General features: G+C 43.0%; 2 protein-coding genes across 7 annotated transcripts in view; one reads left to right on the plus strand and one right to left on the minus strand.

Moving 5' to 3' along the window:
• The window catches only part of LOC107142105 (aurora kinase A and ninein interacting protein), a 17,534-nt gene extending 10,131 nt beyond the window's left edge, over nt 1-7,403 (plus strand). The window contains exons 2-3 of the mRNA XM_015485485.2: nt 5,425-5,566; nt 6,340-7,403. Of these exons, the coding sequence (XP_015340971.1) occupies nt 5,425-5,566; nt 6,340-7,196 (999 nt within the window). The 3' untranslated portion in view covers nt 7,197-7,403. The remainder of the gene's footprint in view (nt 1-5,424; nt 5,567-6,339) is intronic.
• A 576-nt stretch (nt 7,404-7,979) lies between these two features.
• Nucleotides 7,980-17,581, minus strand: part of Mtfr1l (mitochondrial fission regulator 1 like) — a 12,631-nt gene continuing 3,029 nt past the window's right edge. For 5 of the 6 annotated variants that reach the window (XM_048816064.1, XM_015485487.2, XM_015485486.2 and 2 more), the window contains exons 2-7: nt 16,933-17,067; nt 16,333-16,437; nt 13,116-13,225; nt 12,695-12,906; nt 11,102-11,423; nt 7,980-9,330 (exon numbers count right to left, since the gene is read on the minus strand). In XM_048816064.1, the coding sequence (XP_048672021.1) occupies nt 9,225-9,330; nt 11,102-11,423; nt 12,695-12,906; nt 13,116-13,225; nt 16,333-16,437; nt 16,933-16,956 (879 nt within the window). In that variant the 5' untranslated portion in view covers nt 16,957-17,067 and the 3' untranslated portion in view covers nt 7,980-9,224. Of the gene's footprint in view, nt 9,331-11,101; nt 11,424-12,694; nt 12,907-13,115; nt 13,226-16,332; nt 16,438-16,932; nt 17,068-17,581 lie in introns of those variants that run through there. The other variant, XM_015485488.2, reaches the window with a different exon arrangement.

The raw sequence follows: 17,581 nt of genomic DNA on the forward strand, positions 1-17,581 counted from the left end.
CATCTTTATTTTATTTTATGTGGTGCTGAGGATCGAACCCAGCGTCCGCGCATGCCAGGCGAGCGCGTTACCGCTTGAGCGACATCCCCAGCCCCTAGTATGCTGTTTTTAAGTCCTTTGGGTATAGACCAAGGAGTGGGATAGCTGGGTCCATTCCAGGTTTTCTAAGGGATCTCCAAACTGCTTTCCAGATTGGCTGCACCAATTTGCAGTCCCACCAGCAATGTCTGAGTGTGCCTTTTCCCCCACATCCTCGCCAATACTTATTGTTGCTTGTATTCTTGACTTCATTATTTTTTTTGGTAGTGCTAGGGATTGAACCTAGGGCCTTGTGCATGTGAGGCAAGCACTCTACCAACTGAGCTATATCCCCAGCTCCATTGTTGCTTGTATTCTTAATAACTGCCATTCTGACTGGAGTGAGATGAAATCTTAGAGTGGTTTTCATTTGTATTTCTGTAATTGCTAGAGTAGCATTTCTCTTAATAGCCAAGTGGAAATAAGCCAAGTGTCCGTTAGCTGAAACATGTTCATCATATTTTTTTGGCAATAAAAAGGGATTATTGAAAAATGCTACAATATAGATGGACCTCCATTAGATTCAGTGACAGAGGAAGTTACAAAAATATGAGATATTGTAGGATAAAGTAAAGGTCCGTGGAGACAAATCTGTAGAAACAAAAAAGTAAGTCAGTGGTTTCCTGGCCTGAGACAAGATGGGAATGAGGAATGACTGCTAAAGGCTACAGGATTTCTTTATGAAAGTAATGAAAAATTTTCTAAAATTAGATTAGGTGATGTTTACACAACTTGGTAAATATACTAAAAAACTTAAATAAATATATAAAAAATACACACACACACACACACACACACCTATTTACTTATTTTTATTTGATACTGGGGATTGACCCCAGGGTGCTTTGCCACTGAGCTACATCCCTGGCCCTTTTTATTTTTCATTTTGAGACAGGGTATTGCCAAGTTACACAGGTCTTTGCTAAGTTGCTGAGGCTGGATTCTAATTTTTGATCCTCCTGCCTCAGTCCCCCAAGTTGCTGGGATTATAGATGTGTGCTACTGTACTTGGCTTACTTAACTAAATACTTACGTGAGTGAATTTTATAGCATATTAACTATATCTCAATAAAATTATTTAAAAGAGACCTTTAAGCAAAGTTCAGGTGTTGTTGGAAAACAGTGTGGGAGGGTGAACATTCCTGGGAGAGTATGAATTGTGCCAGAGAGGCATGAGATACAAGGGATGTTTGTGAAGGAAAATCAAAGGGAGTCTCAAAGACCACCCTTATTTCTGACACCAAAAAGGTTTGCGGGTCCTCAAGCTACTCTCAGGTTTGATAATTTTCTAGAAGGACTCACAGAATATACTGAAAGCTGTTATGGTTATAGTTGATCATTAAAGTGATACAGATGAAAATCAGCCAATGTCCGGGGTACATAGGACAGAGTCTAGGAGAATTTCCAAACCTGAAGCTTCCAATCCCTAGCACTACTTGTTCTCCACAGCCAAGCACTGGACAGCTGACAGTGCTCTCAGCAATAATTTGTGACAGTCCACAGAGTCCTGCTATCCATGGAAGCTCATCTGAGCTTTTGTGTTTTTGAAGTTTTTACTGTGGCTTGGACATATAAGTGTGGCTGACCTACTTGCATGGCTGACCTTAGTTTCTAGCCCCTGTGGAGGTAAAACTGATTCTGCATATCCAGGATTAAATTTAAAAAGTATATCTATATCTATATATCTATATCCATCTATCTATCTTATCTATCTATCTATCCTCTCATGATTTTATACATTCTAAGGATTTGAAATTACCTCTCAGGAGCCAGTTCTCTCTGTAGGTAAGATTTACTACATAGAGAGTGATTCAATTTGTCTGAGTGTGGGTTATTTATTTGTAGGGGAGTTGAAGGTTAGATCAGGAGGCTAAAGTTGTGCCATATTGTTGGAAATTCATTGCCACAGTCTGGCTGGGCACAAATGCCGCAGTCTGGCTGGGCACACAATCATGAGCCACCACACAGCTTGTAGATTCAAACAGCAACTCTTTATTCCCGAACTCACACCAGCCGTCTACAATCACGTTCTGGGGAAATCCACCCCACTGGGCTTCTGTCTCCCAAAATAATACTGTCTGAATCCCGTGAGAACTCAAGGGGAACTCAGGCAGCAGGATACGCCCTATTCCCAGCAGGAATAATCTTAAACCTTAAACCTGGAACCTAAACNAAATTTTTTTTTAGTTGTTGATGGATTTTTATTTTATTTATTGATATGTGGTGCTGAGAATCGAACCCAGTGCCTCTCACATGCTAGGCAAGCACTCTACCACTGAGCCACGACCCCAGCCTTTAAATGTTTTTAAGCTATGGCTTTGATGCAGTTATCTGTGTGTCTCTCCCCACCCCATTTTTTTTTTTTTTTTTTTTTAATACTGGGGATTTGACACAGGGATGCTTTACCACTGAGCTACGTCTTCAGCTCTTTATTTATTTGTTTGTTCTTTTTGTATTTATTTATTTCAGACATGGTCTTTCTAATTTGCCTGGGCTGGCCTTGAATTTGTAATCCTCCTGCCTCAGCCTTCCATAGCTGAAATTACAGGTGTGCACCATTGCGCCCTTTTAAAGATTCTTTGCTCTTCAGATCTGATTTGTGATCCAGAAGTTGGTACTGAGAATTGGTCATAGAGAAAAATAAAAGTTAAAAATGTAACAAGCCTGGCACAGTGCCATACACCTGTAATCTCAGTGTCTTGGGAGACTGGGGTAGAAGAATCACAAATTCAGGGCCAGCCTGGGCAACTTAGTGAGATCCCATCTTAAAATAAAAAATAATAAGAACTGGGGATGTAGCTCAGTGGTCAAGCACCTCTGGTTCAATTCCCAGTACCAAAAAACAAACAAAGTGACTTGAAATAAATACTTGGGAACTGGGAGGACAGGGATAACGTGGGCTGACTGTATGTAGATACAGTAATATTTCTAGTAACAATGTGACCTCTTCTAGGGAGTATTCAGGAAATTGTTCCAGAGTGGCGGGGGTTCCTCCTCCAGTGCATTTCAGTTGAGACACCTTCTTTTCCTTCTAAATGACCATAGTTCTTATTTATTCATTGGCTTATTAATTTTTCTTCTTTGTTACTGAGAAGACCACTTGTGGCCATTGCTGCATTGGAAGTAGTTACAATAAGAGGACGATTAAACAGATCTTCAATAAGTAGTGCTTATTAGGGCCAAACTGATGGTAGCTGTGGTAAAATATTGTGCTGCAGTGACCTCTGACATCCTTGCACTACAGTTGTACTCAGTGTATATCCATCGTACTACAGGGACCCATGACATCATCATTTTTAACACCTTTATTTATTTATTTTTATGTGGTGCTGATGATCAAACCCAGTGCCTCATATGTGCTATACAAGTGCTCTACCACTGAGCCCCAGCCCCAGCCCTACCCATGACACCCTTTAAGTGAGGAAACTTTTATTGCAGGGAGCAGTCTTTTATGAGACTTAAAGTAATGGTAGTAGGCATAGATATCACATCTCCAATTTAGGAGTTATGATATAGTTAGAAGAAATTTGCTTTTCTCTCCTTTGAATTTTCATTAGGTTTAGATGAGAAAACCAGTGCCAGGTGGTTCTAGAGAAGAAGTGTAATAATTTTCTCTTGTTAGATTACTTGTAATGAAAACATTCACAATTTTCAGTGGGTGTACCTCCCATCCCATCTTTGTTCTGGACCTTATGCATTATATCAATTACTGTGACAGGAGCTCATCTTAACTTTGTTCACAGTATGAGAAAAGCCTTAGTGTTTACTGACAGCTTTGTTGATGCACTGAAAAATGTAGCAAGTAGGTGTATATAAAATGGAAACTGGAACCTATCCTTCTTGTATATCTACCTTCTTCCTAAAATATTTACTGCATCTCATTATGTATATTAAGCAATGTTAAGTCATGAGGAGAATAGGATAAAAAAGTGTGTGAATCAAATGTTGATTCTAAGATTTTGTTAGGGTATAAGTGGTGTGTTCAAAAGAGGAAGAGATTGCATATGGCTGTGGGAATTAGGAATGTTTGGGGGTTAGTGGAAATATTGCAGGGTTAGGTGTGAAAAGGGCCCTTCTCTGAGGCACAGAAGGAGGACGGTGGAGGCCATTAGTAGGGACTGGCACATAGCTCTTACAGGATGCATGAAGGGTTTTCAGTACCAGAGAAAAAGGCAGGGACTTCCTTTAGCTCCTGCTAAGTATGGCCAACTTGGTTAAAAAGATTTATTTTTAGATTCTTTGGTGATTGAGGTCTGTTTTCTGATTACCTGTAGTTTTCTGAAGTTTCCTAATGCGACTTAGCATATGTATAGTAATTTAAATATTTTAAGAGTATTTTTAACTGTAAACTTTACTAGGGAAGAAACTATCTGTTTTGTTTACTATCTTCCCAATATTTAGCATATAAGGGCTTGTGTATTTTTCACATTATTTTACGTATCTAGAATGTGATTCTCATAAAATTTAAAGAGCGTGTGCCAGCTTGGTCTTCCTAACATGTTGGATGGTCCCAAGTGTGAGCTTCTCGAGAGAGCAAGGGAGAAGTCATGGTATTTTTATGACCTAGTTTTGAAAATCATGTAGTGTTACTTCTTTAATATTTTATTGGCTAAGGTAATCACAAGTTCAAGGTGAGGGAATCTAGACTACTGAACTTGATGGGAAGAGTGTAGAGTGTAATGGTCACATTGAAGAACATGTGAAATGGGAGATCTTGTGTAGGCTGTTCCACCATGCGGCCAGCGCATTGGTTTCATTAATGAGGTTCTTGGCATAAAAGTTAGCTAGCAGAGATCGAAATAAAACACACAGACTCAGTTACCTTTTTCTATGACCAGGTCCGAGATGGCTCCCCTCTCTGGCTCCAACCTCGAACCACCTGTAGGGCAGCAAGGATTACTCAGGGCTAGCAGGAGAGAGAGAGAGCGAGCACGCCAGAGAGTAGCCTTTTATTGGGGAACAAGAAATTCAGGGGAGAATTCCATCCAATGAAGGTGGGGGGGGTGCACTCCAAGCTCAGGGTCAGTGATTGGCCCCCGGCGTCAGTGGTCAGTCACACCCCCACATGGACGGGTTCTCTCATCAGGAGAGGGCCGGGAAAGCTCCGACACAGATTAGTCAGAGCGCCTCAGACCCAAACCGGGAGTCGCCCAGTCACGTGTGAGAATGGCTCTCCACAGGCTGTTTTTGAAGAAGATAATCTGTTATAGTTGTTTATAGTTTCCATCAAATTTGGAAATGTTTTGGGGTCCAGTATTGTCACTGGTGTTTCTTGGTTCTCTTTAAAAGAGCTTGTCAGACAGCTCTTTTAATAGGTTATGTTTTTCTTTTTCTTTCCCTTCTCAGACACATTTAATCAAACCAGGCACCAAAATGCTAACACTCTTTCCTGGAGAGAGAAAGCCTAGTGTTTCCTTTACTCAAAGAAAAAGTCCGTCTGTAGAGGTTCGGCAGACCAGCATTGCTTCCTTCTTCACCTCGCAGCCAGGTATGATGACCCATATGGCATCACTTCATTATCCAGGGAGCACAAAGGAAGATGTTCATTGCTCCATGTTGCAGCATTTATGAGATGTGAAACCAACTTAGCTGACTTATTGTGTTATAAAATAAGAAATTATTGCCTTTTGAAAAGCAGTATATGCATGTTTTTACAAATATATTTTTCTGATTCTGTTTTCAGTTTAATACAAATATTTGCATTCACTGACACAACAGTGGGGAAAGATGTACTTGAGAGCCATCTTGGAGCAGGTTGCTTATAGAGCAGGGGTTCCTACCAGTTGGAGGGCACTGGGAGGAATCTTCTCTGATTCAGGATTGCTTTGTATAAACCATCAAAGGGCATGTGCTACTACCTAAGTTGACTATGGTCTCACTAAGTTGCTGAGGTTGGCTTTGAACTTGCAATCCTCCTGCGTCAGCCTCCCAAGCTGCTGGGATTCTAATATGCCCTATATTAAGCACACCATATGAACAAAAACTGAGCTGGAAAAATAGGCTGTGGTCTGATGTATATATATGTACGTATAGGTCATGGGGAACATCCATATATTTGAGTACGGGAATATAAAATCTGTGGTTTAGATTGTTCAGGAAAGAACAGCGAGATTAAAAGCAGCCACAAAGTTATCTGAAGAATCTAAATAAGATCCCTGCACTAGGTAATAGTGCCTGGTACTGATTGCAGAAAAAGCCAATTAAATCCTGCTCAAAGCAGTTTTCTTGCATTATAATATCTGTCCACTCCTGTTTTACTAGGAATGACAGATGGTGGCAACCAGAGGAGTGTTTCATCTCACATAGAAAGTCACATCAACAAAGAGTCCAAGTCCAAGACAGATACAACCCAGCCAGACCATTTGATCCAGGACTTGAGGGATAATGACATTACACCTCCTTTGGCCACTTCAACCCCTGCAGATATCCAGGAAACTGCACTTTCTCCTCTATCCTTGCAGACTTCTGGCCACCACAGTTTGGGAACCCCATTTTTAACTCTGCTGCCTTTGCCCCAACCTGCCACCCTTGTCTCTGCTGGTGAGAATGATGCTTCACTGGCTTTTTCCTTCACCCAGGACTTGGAAAGTTCTTGTTTGCTGGACCCAAAGGAAGGAAAGAGGGATTCTCTCAGGAAAAGGAAATGGCTTCTTGGATCTAAGAACTATCAGGACCTGGAGAGAGACATCAAAGTACCTGGGGGCAAATGCCATCAGCTCTTGGACAAAGCTAAATTGGAAAGGAAGATGTCTGCCAAAGAAAACAGGCAGGCCCCTGTGTGTCTTCAAACTTCCAGGGAGTCCTGGAGTAGAGAAAAAACAGAATCAGTGAAACAAAGCCCTTGTCTCCTTTCTGGGTTTTCCTGGGAGAGTGAGAAGATTGATAAGGATTCCTTGAGTCAGCTTTTCACTGAAGATTCTCAGGGACAGCGAGTCATTGCCCATGACACTAGAGTGCCTTTCCAAGATTTAACCAGTGCCTGGAATCGGGGCCCAGGGCAGTTTCCCACCAGCTCTCCAGCTCAGTGCCAGGATGGGACCATTCAGTTCAATCTGGAGCCTGACTTGCTCTTTACCCAGGATTCTGAAGGGAATCAAGTTATCAGGCACCAATTCTAAATGTTTATGAGGGTTTGGTTCTAAAAGCACCTTGAAATGGCAGTGTTGTAGAAAAATATCTTATAAATGTGGATGAGGGGAGTATGGATTTAGGTGGGAAAGTATCGTGGGATTAATTAAACTGTTAGCGTTGAGTAATTTCTTTGTAAATAAAGCGGGTTGAGTGTTGAGTATATTTCTTTGTAAATAAAGCAGGTTGAGACAGTATAGACTGGTATCATGCTTTTCCCTCAGGAAGGTAAACTAGAGTTCTGAGTGTGGTGAGCACTGAGGAGGCACGGGAGGAACTTATCCCTCCACTAAAGAGCCTGTTAGTCAACCTGTATGGAACCACCTCTGCCCTTTCCCATGCTCGACTGGGTCCTTTCTTAAGGGTGCGTGTTCTTTTCATTTCTGGCTGTAATCGTACCCATTCAACCTAGGCTTGGAACCATTATTCCTGATATCTTTTTATTGGTTGATTGATTGGGTGTGTGTTTTTTGTGTGCAGTGCTGGGGATCAAACCCAGGACTGCACACATGTTAGGCAAGTGCTTTGCCACTGAGCTCTGTTCCTAGTCCATTCCTAATACTATTTTGAGAGAAAAGGCAAATCTCCCCAACCGGATGGGGGTAGTCTTTTTTGTTATTTTATTTTTGTGGTGGTTATACAGCATATTCAAATTCTGTACTTTGTTTAAATAGTCCCCCTAAAAAAAAAGTGTGATGTCTATAACCTAGATGTAGCTGTTGTTACTCTTCTTTCACAAGGTGTAAAACAAGTGGTAATTAAGACATTACCAATTTTACTTTTGAAAAAGAAACTTTTTAATATATTCTGTCATTGCCCTGAACAGGTCTTATTTGGCCCTTTCTTACCCAAAGCATAGTCCACAAGGTGGCAGTTTCTCATGTTGCAGGTAGAGTACCTGAGGCTTAAACAACCTCTAGGGGCAAACCTGTAAGTATAAGATGGAACTGCTTTTAAGAGTTTAGGGCAAAATCTCTCCATAAAGGGGAAAGAAACTTCCTAGGGAAGTTTACTTTTACTAAAGTGCAGGACCTTATAAGAAAAAAGAGTAAGCCAGGAGCCTGTTTAAGAAAGTTCATGTACCTTAAAATTAATAGAAATCCTCTACCCTTAAAGGATGCTGGATAATCACAACTCAGAGATAGACAAAGAAAATGTACTATTTCTCCAAATCCTTCATTTAATATCAGCTAGTGTTTCAACCCAAACACACACAGTATACATACCTAGAGAAAGGGCCCCAAAGGCATCTGAGTCATGCATGCATGATGCAGTTAAGTATGTACCTTGGCCCAATTCAATGGAATAGTCAGCCAAGGGCCTAAAAGGATGGTATGCTCTTTCCCCTCCCCATTTCTCTTAACTACTGGACTTACTAGAGTCCGTGGAAGAAAAGTTTTCAGTCGGTGGAAGTGATGAGGCCTCAGGGCCTTGGAGGGTAGATTTGGTTGTACAGTATTATAAAACATGTTTAAGAAAAAATAGCCTAGGCCTCCCAATAGCAGCCCAAGTCTTGGCTATACCAGTGGCCTGAACTCTACATCTAGACAGGGAAGGTGTGACTGCTGGGCATTGGTGTAGGTTTATGATGGAGCAGCATAAGATCTTCCCTGCCCTGTGAACATGTACATAAACACTTGTAGTCCCTTCCCCTCAGCCCTGTTCTGCTGCAAGAAAGCTGCTGAGAGTAAGTGACAGCTGGCACAAAGTGTCTGGTGAGACCAGTTATGGGGTCTAATGCAGTGAAGTCATTCATTCATTTAGGTCCTATTTTCACACGGGGACAAGGAAAAACAAACTTCTTTCATTCCCCTTAAGCTGAGACTCCACCATATTACAACTACCTGAAACAAGTGTCTCAGCTCAAATGGAAAACATATAATCCAGCTCTTCTCTTTCAGCCCAAGATGTAGCTTGTCAGCAAGACTGTATTGAGAGGCAGAAACATCTGTGGTGAGGAAGGCAGCTATTGAAGGAATTCCAGGAGCATGAGACTGAGTTTGCAGAGTGGAGTGCCATCAGTTTCCTTTTCTACTGATATCTTCTTCCTTCAAAGCAAACTTCCTCCTTAGGACCTCAGAGATAAGCACAGCAGGGTCTTCCTCCTTCATTAAACTCCGGGTCCTAGAGAGACAACAATAGCTTGTATTTAGGGTGAACTTGCTCTGTGTCTGCACACAATATCTCACCGAATCCTCAGAACAATCTTGTGAAGCAGCTGCCATTACAAGTCCCCTCTACTGATGGGAAAATGAAGCACAGAAGGGCATGCTGTTTGTCTATAGTCATTGGTAGTCATTAAACAAGTGATGAATCCACACTTTAAAACCAACCTTGCTAGTTCCCAATCTCACTTAATTAGAAGGCTGTACTACTTCTGGAAATACCTATACATAAGTATAGGCAAAATAAAGGACCACTGGCCTCTGGTAGCTACACTTCGGCTCCCACTTTATGACCCTATCTTTCCTTAGTAGCTTGTCCCAAGAGTCTACAGGGGAAGGAACTGATGACTCTTGGCCATTCTGACTTGTTAGTTCTGAGGAAAAGTTGTGTTGAAGATTGCCTACTAGGGCTGGGGATGTGGCTCAAGCGGTAGCGCGCTTGCCTGGCATGCGTGCGGCCCGGGTTCGATCCTCAGCACCACATACAAAGATGTTGTGTCCACCGAAAACTAAAAAATAAATATTAAAATTCTCTCTTTAAAAAAAAAAAAAAAAAGATTGCCTACTACCTTGTCCTCCCCCCAGGGGAGCTGAGAGAGAGACTTTTATGAGATTCAGAATCATAGAAAAAAAATTCACATTTCATAAGGAACTCTTGGGACCAGACTAAGATAGACTCAAATTACCTGCTATATCATGTAGTGATGCCCATATATTCTTTTTTTTTTTTATTATTTTATTTTAGTTGTAGGTGGACACAATATCTTTATTTCATTTTTATGTGGTGCTGAGGTTTGAACCAAGTGCCTCACGCATGCTAGGTGAGCATTCTACCACTGAACCACAACCCCAGCCTCACCCATACATTCTCACGAAGGTGTTCTACTGGTCTTTAGGCAATATAAAAGGGGCAAAATCCACCATTAAACCTTAAAAGTAAATGACTGGTTTATCATAATTCTGAACTCTTGTGGACAGGGCTACTTTCTTTCTCATTCTTAGTCATCAACCTAGCTTCTTCTATTACAAGGAGAAAAAAATCCCAGGACATAAGTGGGAGGAGGGACTTGGCAATAAGGATCCGATGAGCTCCAAGCAGCTCAGACCATACTTGGAGACACTGGAAGGGCTTTTTTTCAAGGGGGCTGGAGGTGGCCTCCCCAGGCTCCAGCATATTCCCACAGAAACAAGAGCTCCACTCCTTGGAGATTCTGCTTTGGTAAATTTATGGTGTATTTTTAACAAACCTGAGCAATTACAGGTTTAGAAACTACCTGTGAATCTCAAAAGCCTTGTACTTGCAAGGGCTTTTGCATTATGGACCACTGTCTTTTAAAGCAGAAATCCTTGACTTTTACAAATTCTCTTTGCACCAAGACTATCTATAGTTTTACTGTGTCATACAACCCCTAAGTCTGATGTTGAGACCCGGAAACACTGCTACTTAGCAATATGAAAACTAAATGATGAGGCCACCTAGAGACAGAAGTTGGATTAGATGAGCTTCTCTGTAAAATTCTCACTAGTCTAACATTTGGTTGGGGGCAACTAAACCCAAAATGTGAAGTGCTGCTCCTTCCTCAAACTGGGGTCCCAGCACTAGCAACCATGTAGCAGGCTTTATGAACCAGTGACATAATGGCTACTACCGAGGACTTGTGTAAGTGTGTTGCATCCAATCACCACGGGCAACTTAAATAGGAAACTAGGTCTCCCTGTCAACTACTTACAGATCTTGGCTCTGTTTTATCCGGTGAAAGTCCTTCAGGATACCCATCATGTCTGCAAAGCTGCTGGCCTTGGACAGAGAGATGCAGTCATCCTCTTCAGACGAGCTGCAGGTAGCTTTGTGTTCTGGTTTACAACATTCAGGGCTGGCAGAACAAAGCAGGGGGACTGATGGAAGCTCAGGGACCTCTACCTCGGTCTCCTCGGTGATGTCACTAATGACAAAGGAAGTTGTAGAGTGGAATGAGGATCCAAAACAAGGTAAGGGAGAAGAGACATTTGAACTTCCTGGAGATAAGAAATCTGGCGTTAATGAAGCCGAAGCTGAAAGAGAAAACAACAGGCATGGATGGACATTGGGGCTACAACACAGTAGTGATCTCTTCTCCCCACAAGCACTGCCTATAGAACCTATTTATTTCTTGGGCTGACACTATGGCATTCTGGGAGAGTACAGGATGGTATATATAGCTAGTGATGGGTCCCTCACTATCCTTCCCACTTAGGGGTTCAGAAAAATGGGGAAGCATGGGGCTCTTCAGTGTTCCAGAAGGGCAGAAAAATCTATCCCATAAAAGCCTCAGAGTTTCCATGGTGGGCTACAGGGTGACAGCCCTGGCTTAAATTTATGCAATAGTGACAGAGGCAAGGCCCATATTTGTTATTTCTCTCACCGGGACACTGCTTTTGATTCTGCGCCTTTGAATCTTATTATCTGTGAACTAAAACTATTCTGGGCAAAAACTACAATGGTGGGGGCCTTCTAGTTTCCCAAATCTTTTTTTCTTTAATATTTATTTACTTATTTTTTTAGGTGTAGATGGACACAACACAATGCTTTTATTTTTTTATGTGGTGCTGAGGATCGAACCCGGGTCCCGCTCGTGCTAGGCGAGCACTTTGTCGCTGAGCCACAATCCCAGCTCTCCCAAATCTTAATAGACAGAATTTCCTCAGTTTCTAAGAAATATTCTCTGATTTTTTTTTCATAAGCTAGTTCTGCTTATCTTGGATGACCAAAAAACAAAACCAAAAACAGCCATGAAATAGAAATGGGAAATTTAAGTGCAGTCCCAACTGATATGGTTTAGCACCTATGACTGAGTCAATAAGAATCCTGGGCAAGATCCACCTGTTGCTTGTCCATGCCTCTGCTCAAGGCTGGATCCCACCCATTTCCATTTGTTCTGCTTTAACTACAGACAGAAAGCTGGAGAGGTGACCTCTGGTAGAAAGGACAAGGAAAGAGAGGATAGGTGCTTAAAGGGGATACATCTTGTGGTGGTGATGAATGCTTACTAAATTGAAAAGCAGAGTGTGTGATCTTAAAGACACCTGGAAGAGGGCACTGATTTTTGCTAAGGGAGGAAATCAACCTGAGGTCATAGGATGAACAAAAGTTTTGTTCCTAACCAAACCATTTATCCCAAAGTGACTGGTGGAAATCAAACAAGGGCCAACAGACTAGTCGGGCCTCAGGACAACCCCAGGGCCTTTGGCTTAAGCCCTCCTGAATTGGACCACCATTTTCCTTCCCAAAGCCGGGGGGAAAAGGACAGCCTATTATATTATAGCTCTGAATCAGGGGCTCCTACCTGCATCAGCTGCTACTATCTTGGCAATCTGGCTGCGCAGGTGGCTCAGCTCATCCTGCAGCTCAGTGGTGCGGCTTAGGGCTGGCAGGGCTGGTTTCTTCAGGGCCAGGAGCCTCTCCTCAGACCCACGCAGGTTGGGCACAGAGGCATTGCGCTGCATGACAATCAGAGGACTGGGCTTCCAGGTATGCCTCAGGGGCCGTGTATCACTCCTGGACCAGAGAAAGATAAAGTATGTCCATCACAGAAAGATGGCCACTGCATCCCTTCTAAGATTCCTTCATCTCCTAAGTTCTGCTCCCCTCTGAGCCCACAGCTCTCATTCCTGTTGCCTCCCAACCCCCAGCCTCTCACAAGCCCCTCCTTGCTTTTTGCCACTTTGGGGAAGAAGCTCCCCACTCCTAGCTGCTGCCTTAGCTACCTGACCCGGGCATATGTCTCCTCTTCATCTGCAGCAATCCAGGCAACGTCTGCCAGAGTAGGGACTGGGGGCACATCTCTCATGCACAGGTCAGAGATGTTGGGCAGGGTCTGTGGGGAAGCAAAATTCACCAACATTTACTGACACCATGATGAGCCAATCAGAGATGGCAAAATGCACAGGGTAGGATGGGAGGCATCTAAGCCAGAATTAAGTGTTGGGAAGACTTCCTAGGGTGGTGGAAGGGGGTTCTTGGTTGCAAACAGCTTGAGTAAGGAGTTCAGAAGCAGGTTTCTTTAGGGTCTTCATTGGGACTAGTCTCAGTTATTTTTTCTTTCTGTTTTTGGTACTGGGGATTGAAACCCAGGGTACTTTATCACTGTTACAAGCCCAGTTCTTTTATTTTTTAATACAGGGTCTTGCAAGTTGCCCAGGCTGCCTTGGAATTTGTGATCCTTCTGCCTCAGTCTCCAGAGCCACTGGGATTAGTAGAGGTGGCTACTGTTTAAAATTATATTGCCCTATAGGTTTAAGAATACTGATGTAGGGCTTGGGTTGTGGCTCAGTGGTAGAGAACTTGCCTAGCACATGGGAGGCATGGATTTGATCCACAGTATCACATACAACTAAATAAATAAAGGTATTTAAAAGAAAAAAAAAAGAATACTAGAGCTGGAAAAGGTATTTAAAAGAAAAAAAAAAGAATACTAGAGCTGGGCATGGTGGCCTGTAATCCCAGTGGTTTAGGAGGCTGAGGCAGGAGGATCAAGAGTTCAAAGCCAGCCTCAGCAAAAACGAGGCGGTAAGCAACTCAGTGAGGCTCTGTCTCTAAATAAAATCAAAATAGGGCTGAGGATGTGGCTCAGTGGTCCCTGAGTTCAATTCCCAGTACCCCCCCCCAAAGAAAAGAATACTGATGTAAATTCATCAACTTGTTATATTGATGGTAGATTTCCCCTGGTTAGCTCTGTATACCTTTATAGCTAATTTAGTTTATTTTTTGTGTGTGGTGGTTGTGATTTTCTTTGGTGCTAGGTGAATCACATAGTCAGTTGGGATCTACATTATTATGGCATTGTTTTTTTTTTTTTTTTTTAATATTTATTTTTTAGGTGTAGATGGACACAACCAGTGCCTTTATTTTTATGTGGTGCTGAGGATTGAATCCGGGTCCCGCCCGTGCTAGGCGAGCGCTCTACTGCGGAGCCACAATCCCAGCCCCTGTTTTTAGTTTTTTTGTGGTGCTGGAGATGTAACCCAGAGCGTCATGTATGCGAGGCAAGTGCTCTACCAGTGAGCCCCAGCCCCAGCCTACCACTGTTTTGTTAAGCAAACCTGATAACTGAATATTTAAATAAAAAAAATTTAACTGTACAAAAGCAACCATAAAGGAATTTTTTAAATCTTTTTTTTTTTTTTTTTTTTTTAATATTATAGATGGACACAATACCTTTTTGTATTTACTACTTTTTATGTGGTGCCGAGTACTGAATCCAGGGTCTTACATGTGCTAGCTAGGCAAGTGCTCTATACTGAGCTACAACCCCAACCCCCATAAGGGGATTTTTTAACCCCTCAATCCAAATGAACAATCACCAAGGAAAAGAGGGGCTGAGTAAATGGTAACGTGTTAAATGAAAAAAACAGGAATCAATCTCATGCTGATTATGATTAAAACAAAATCTGGGTGTGGTGGTACACAACTATAATCCCAGCAACTTGGGAAGCTGAGGTAAGAGGATCACAAATTTGAAGACAACCTCAGTAAATTGTAATACACCTAAGATAATAAAATAATAGCACATACCTATATGTGAATTAAATGCAAATATTTCTGCTACAAATTGTTTGGTAGGTGATCAGGAGCTGATAGCTTCTGCTTTTAGATAATGAACCTGGCATTCACGGGAGTTAAGTGATACCCCAGGGTCAAAGCAGGACTTTCACTGACCCAGGAGCTACTGCTAAGATGGGCCACTTCAGGAAGGCGTCCATTTGCTTTCCTGAATTAGCTCTGAATGTTCCATTGTTCTTGACAACTAAATCAATAAACACAGTTAAGTACTTTGCACAGTGTCTGACACAAAGGATGTACCCAGTAAATGTCAGCTAGTATTACTAATACTGTTCACGTATACTCCTGCACTGAGAAAGCCTATGTCCTTGATTGTCTCTGCCCAGTAGCATTTGGCCAATGGACTGGAATGTACAGTCTAGTGTGGGGACAAATCATGGAGTCAGTAACACTCCCTAGGTGTATTCCCTGTTTCTGATACTTCTAAGGCAGCCAGAACTACATCCTGCCCACATCCTTTAGGTAATTCTGAATAGCTGGCAATATGGGTCATGGGACAACCCCTCATCCACACATATTTCCAACCCCATTCCTGGCTTGAATAGACATCACTTCTAACTCTAGAACTAGTTCCTACACAGCATCATTTTTGTTCTGCCTGGGCTCACATTCTTTCATGTATATATTTCTGTCTCTTCTGTGTGGGCAGAAAGCAGTACTTCTTTTATGTCCCAGCTTCCCAAACTCACATACCTTAACCACGTAGCCCTGAGCTAGTCCCTAATCATAAGTTCCTAGAGGAAGACTGCTCAGGCTAATACTATCTAGCTTTGGACTGCAGAAGGAGGTCTCAGAGACCTGGGCCAGGTAGAAACCTCTGCTAAAGAGTGGGTGTTAACAGCTCCCTAGACACAGAGGTAAGACTGAAGGAGCCCAGTAAAAAAGTGGACACATTTGGCCAGAAAGAGGATGGGGACAACAGCCTCAGAGAACTACTAAAAATAGTGCCCGAGTAGCCAACTCAGGGCTCATGAGAAAAGCAGAGTTCCAAAGACAGCACTCTGTCCCATGTGGGGACTTGCCAGGTTGTGGGCAAACACCTCAGAGCACAGACATAACCTGTCTGGAGATTTGATTCAGCAAATGCCTTTGGCCTGCTCTGATAAAACTGAACTGTTGGAGCCTGAAAAAATCCAAGTCAGCAGAGACAACAAAGATGCAGTGAAAGATTATTAATTTATGAGCAAATGTAAAGTCTTGAGCATTGTAGTAACAGATTTGTGTCCAATCATAGTGACCAGGATCTACGATAAGCACTTAGTAAATATTTCCTGAACAACTGAAAAAGGGACCAGGAAACCAGGTGGCACCAACCTCCCATGAGGTCTGAGCCTCTACTTTCCTTGCCCTTCTAGCACTCACCTCAAACGATGCCCGGGGACATGGTTTCAGGGGAAGGTTGGTCCCAATTCTTCTCACTACACTTCGAGCAGCCCCATGTGGTTTGTTTTGCCAGATTGGAATAGTCTAGAGCAGAGAGACAAGCAGCTATGACCTCAGAAACGACAAATCCACCTATTGTCTCTGCCCTCTCCTCTTTAGCAGGGAGACTTGAATTCCCAACTCTAAGGGACAGGGCACCCTCTGGCAGAAAGTCAAGTTCAATTATGAGTGAGTGCAGGTTCTCCAAGCCTTCACTTTGGCCAGCATTCAAAGGGACCCCTGCTGCTGCTAAGAAAGTTGGGAGGGCCCAGGGAAGGGGCTAGGATTAGCTGGGTGTAGGGACCATCCAGGTTTCCCTCCCTTCCCTCTTCACAGAAAGGCAGAAACATATTGACTCCTGAAGTGTCCCCAAGATTATAATAGGATCTTCCCTGGGGGAGGAGGGAGGAGGGCAGTCTTGCTCCAGTTCCAAGCATCCAGGGGAAAGGAAGAATGAATTAGAGTCTCAGGGCCTCAGTACCTCAGCAGGTCCAGGGCTCAACTTTTCCCACCTTACCCATGCCCTGGAACACCCCTTACCACATTAGCTTCCATTCCCGACATTTCAGCCAGCTCCTGCACTTGAAGGACAAGGTAGCCACAGGGCAGCTCGGGGAGGCAGGACGTGTGACTCCTTCATATCAGGCCATCTCAAGGAACCACAGATTTCCCTTCCTGTGAAATAACCCCCACAGAGGGGACTCGATGGACACCACCAAAGTCCCGCAACACCAGGCCCTGCAGAGCCATGACTAAAACCAAGACCTCTGAAGCTTCACAAGGGAGAAAACCAGCCCAAGAGGCTGCCCTCAGCTAACACTGGCTTCTCCAAAACCGCACTCTTTTAACGGTTGTGTTTCAAATTTGCTGGGTGAGCTTGGCTAACCCAGGGAGTCTTCCTGGACCCTAACGTTTCCTGAGGCAAAACTTCAAAAGATGTTAATTGAATTCTCTGGTAGCTATGAAGCTCCTAGAAGAGCCTAAGTGAAAATACCATCCAAGCTCTTCTTGAAGATGAGATGCAAAAGCAAAGCATGGAAAAGCACTGCTAGGCCTCCACAAGGGGGCAGGAAAGGAGACTCAAAGGCAGCTGGCAGAAATGTCTCAGCCAGCTCAGGCCAGTCTCAGTCTACTGAGCTACAGGGAAGAGAGACTTTTTTTTTTTTTGCAGAATGGGTGTGTGTGTGTG

Source organism: Marmota marmota, unplaced genomic scaffold (assembly GCF_001458135.2).
Source record: "Marmota marmota marmota unplaced genomic scaffold, marMar, whole genome shotgun sequence".
In the NCBI taxonomy this organism is placed as follows: domain Eukaryota; kingdom Metazoa; phylum Chordata; class Mammalia; order Rodentia; family Sciuridae; genus Marmota; species Marmota marmota.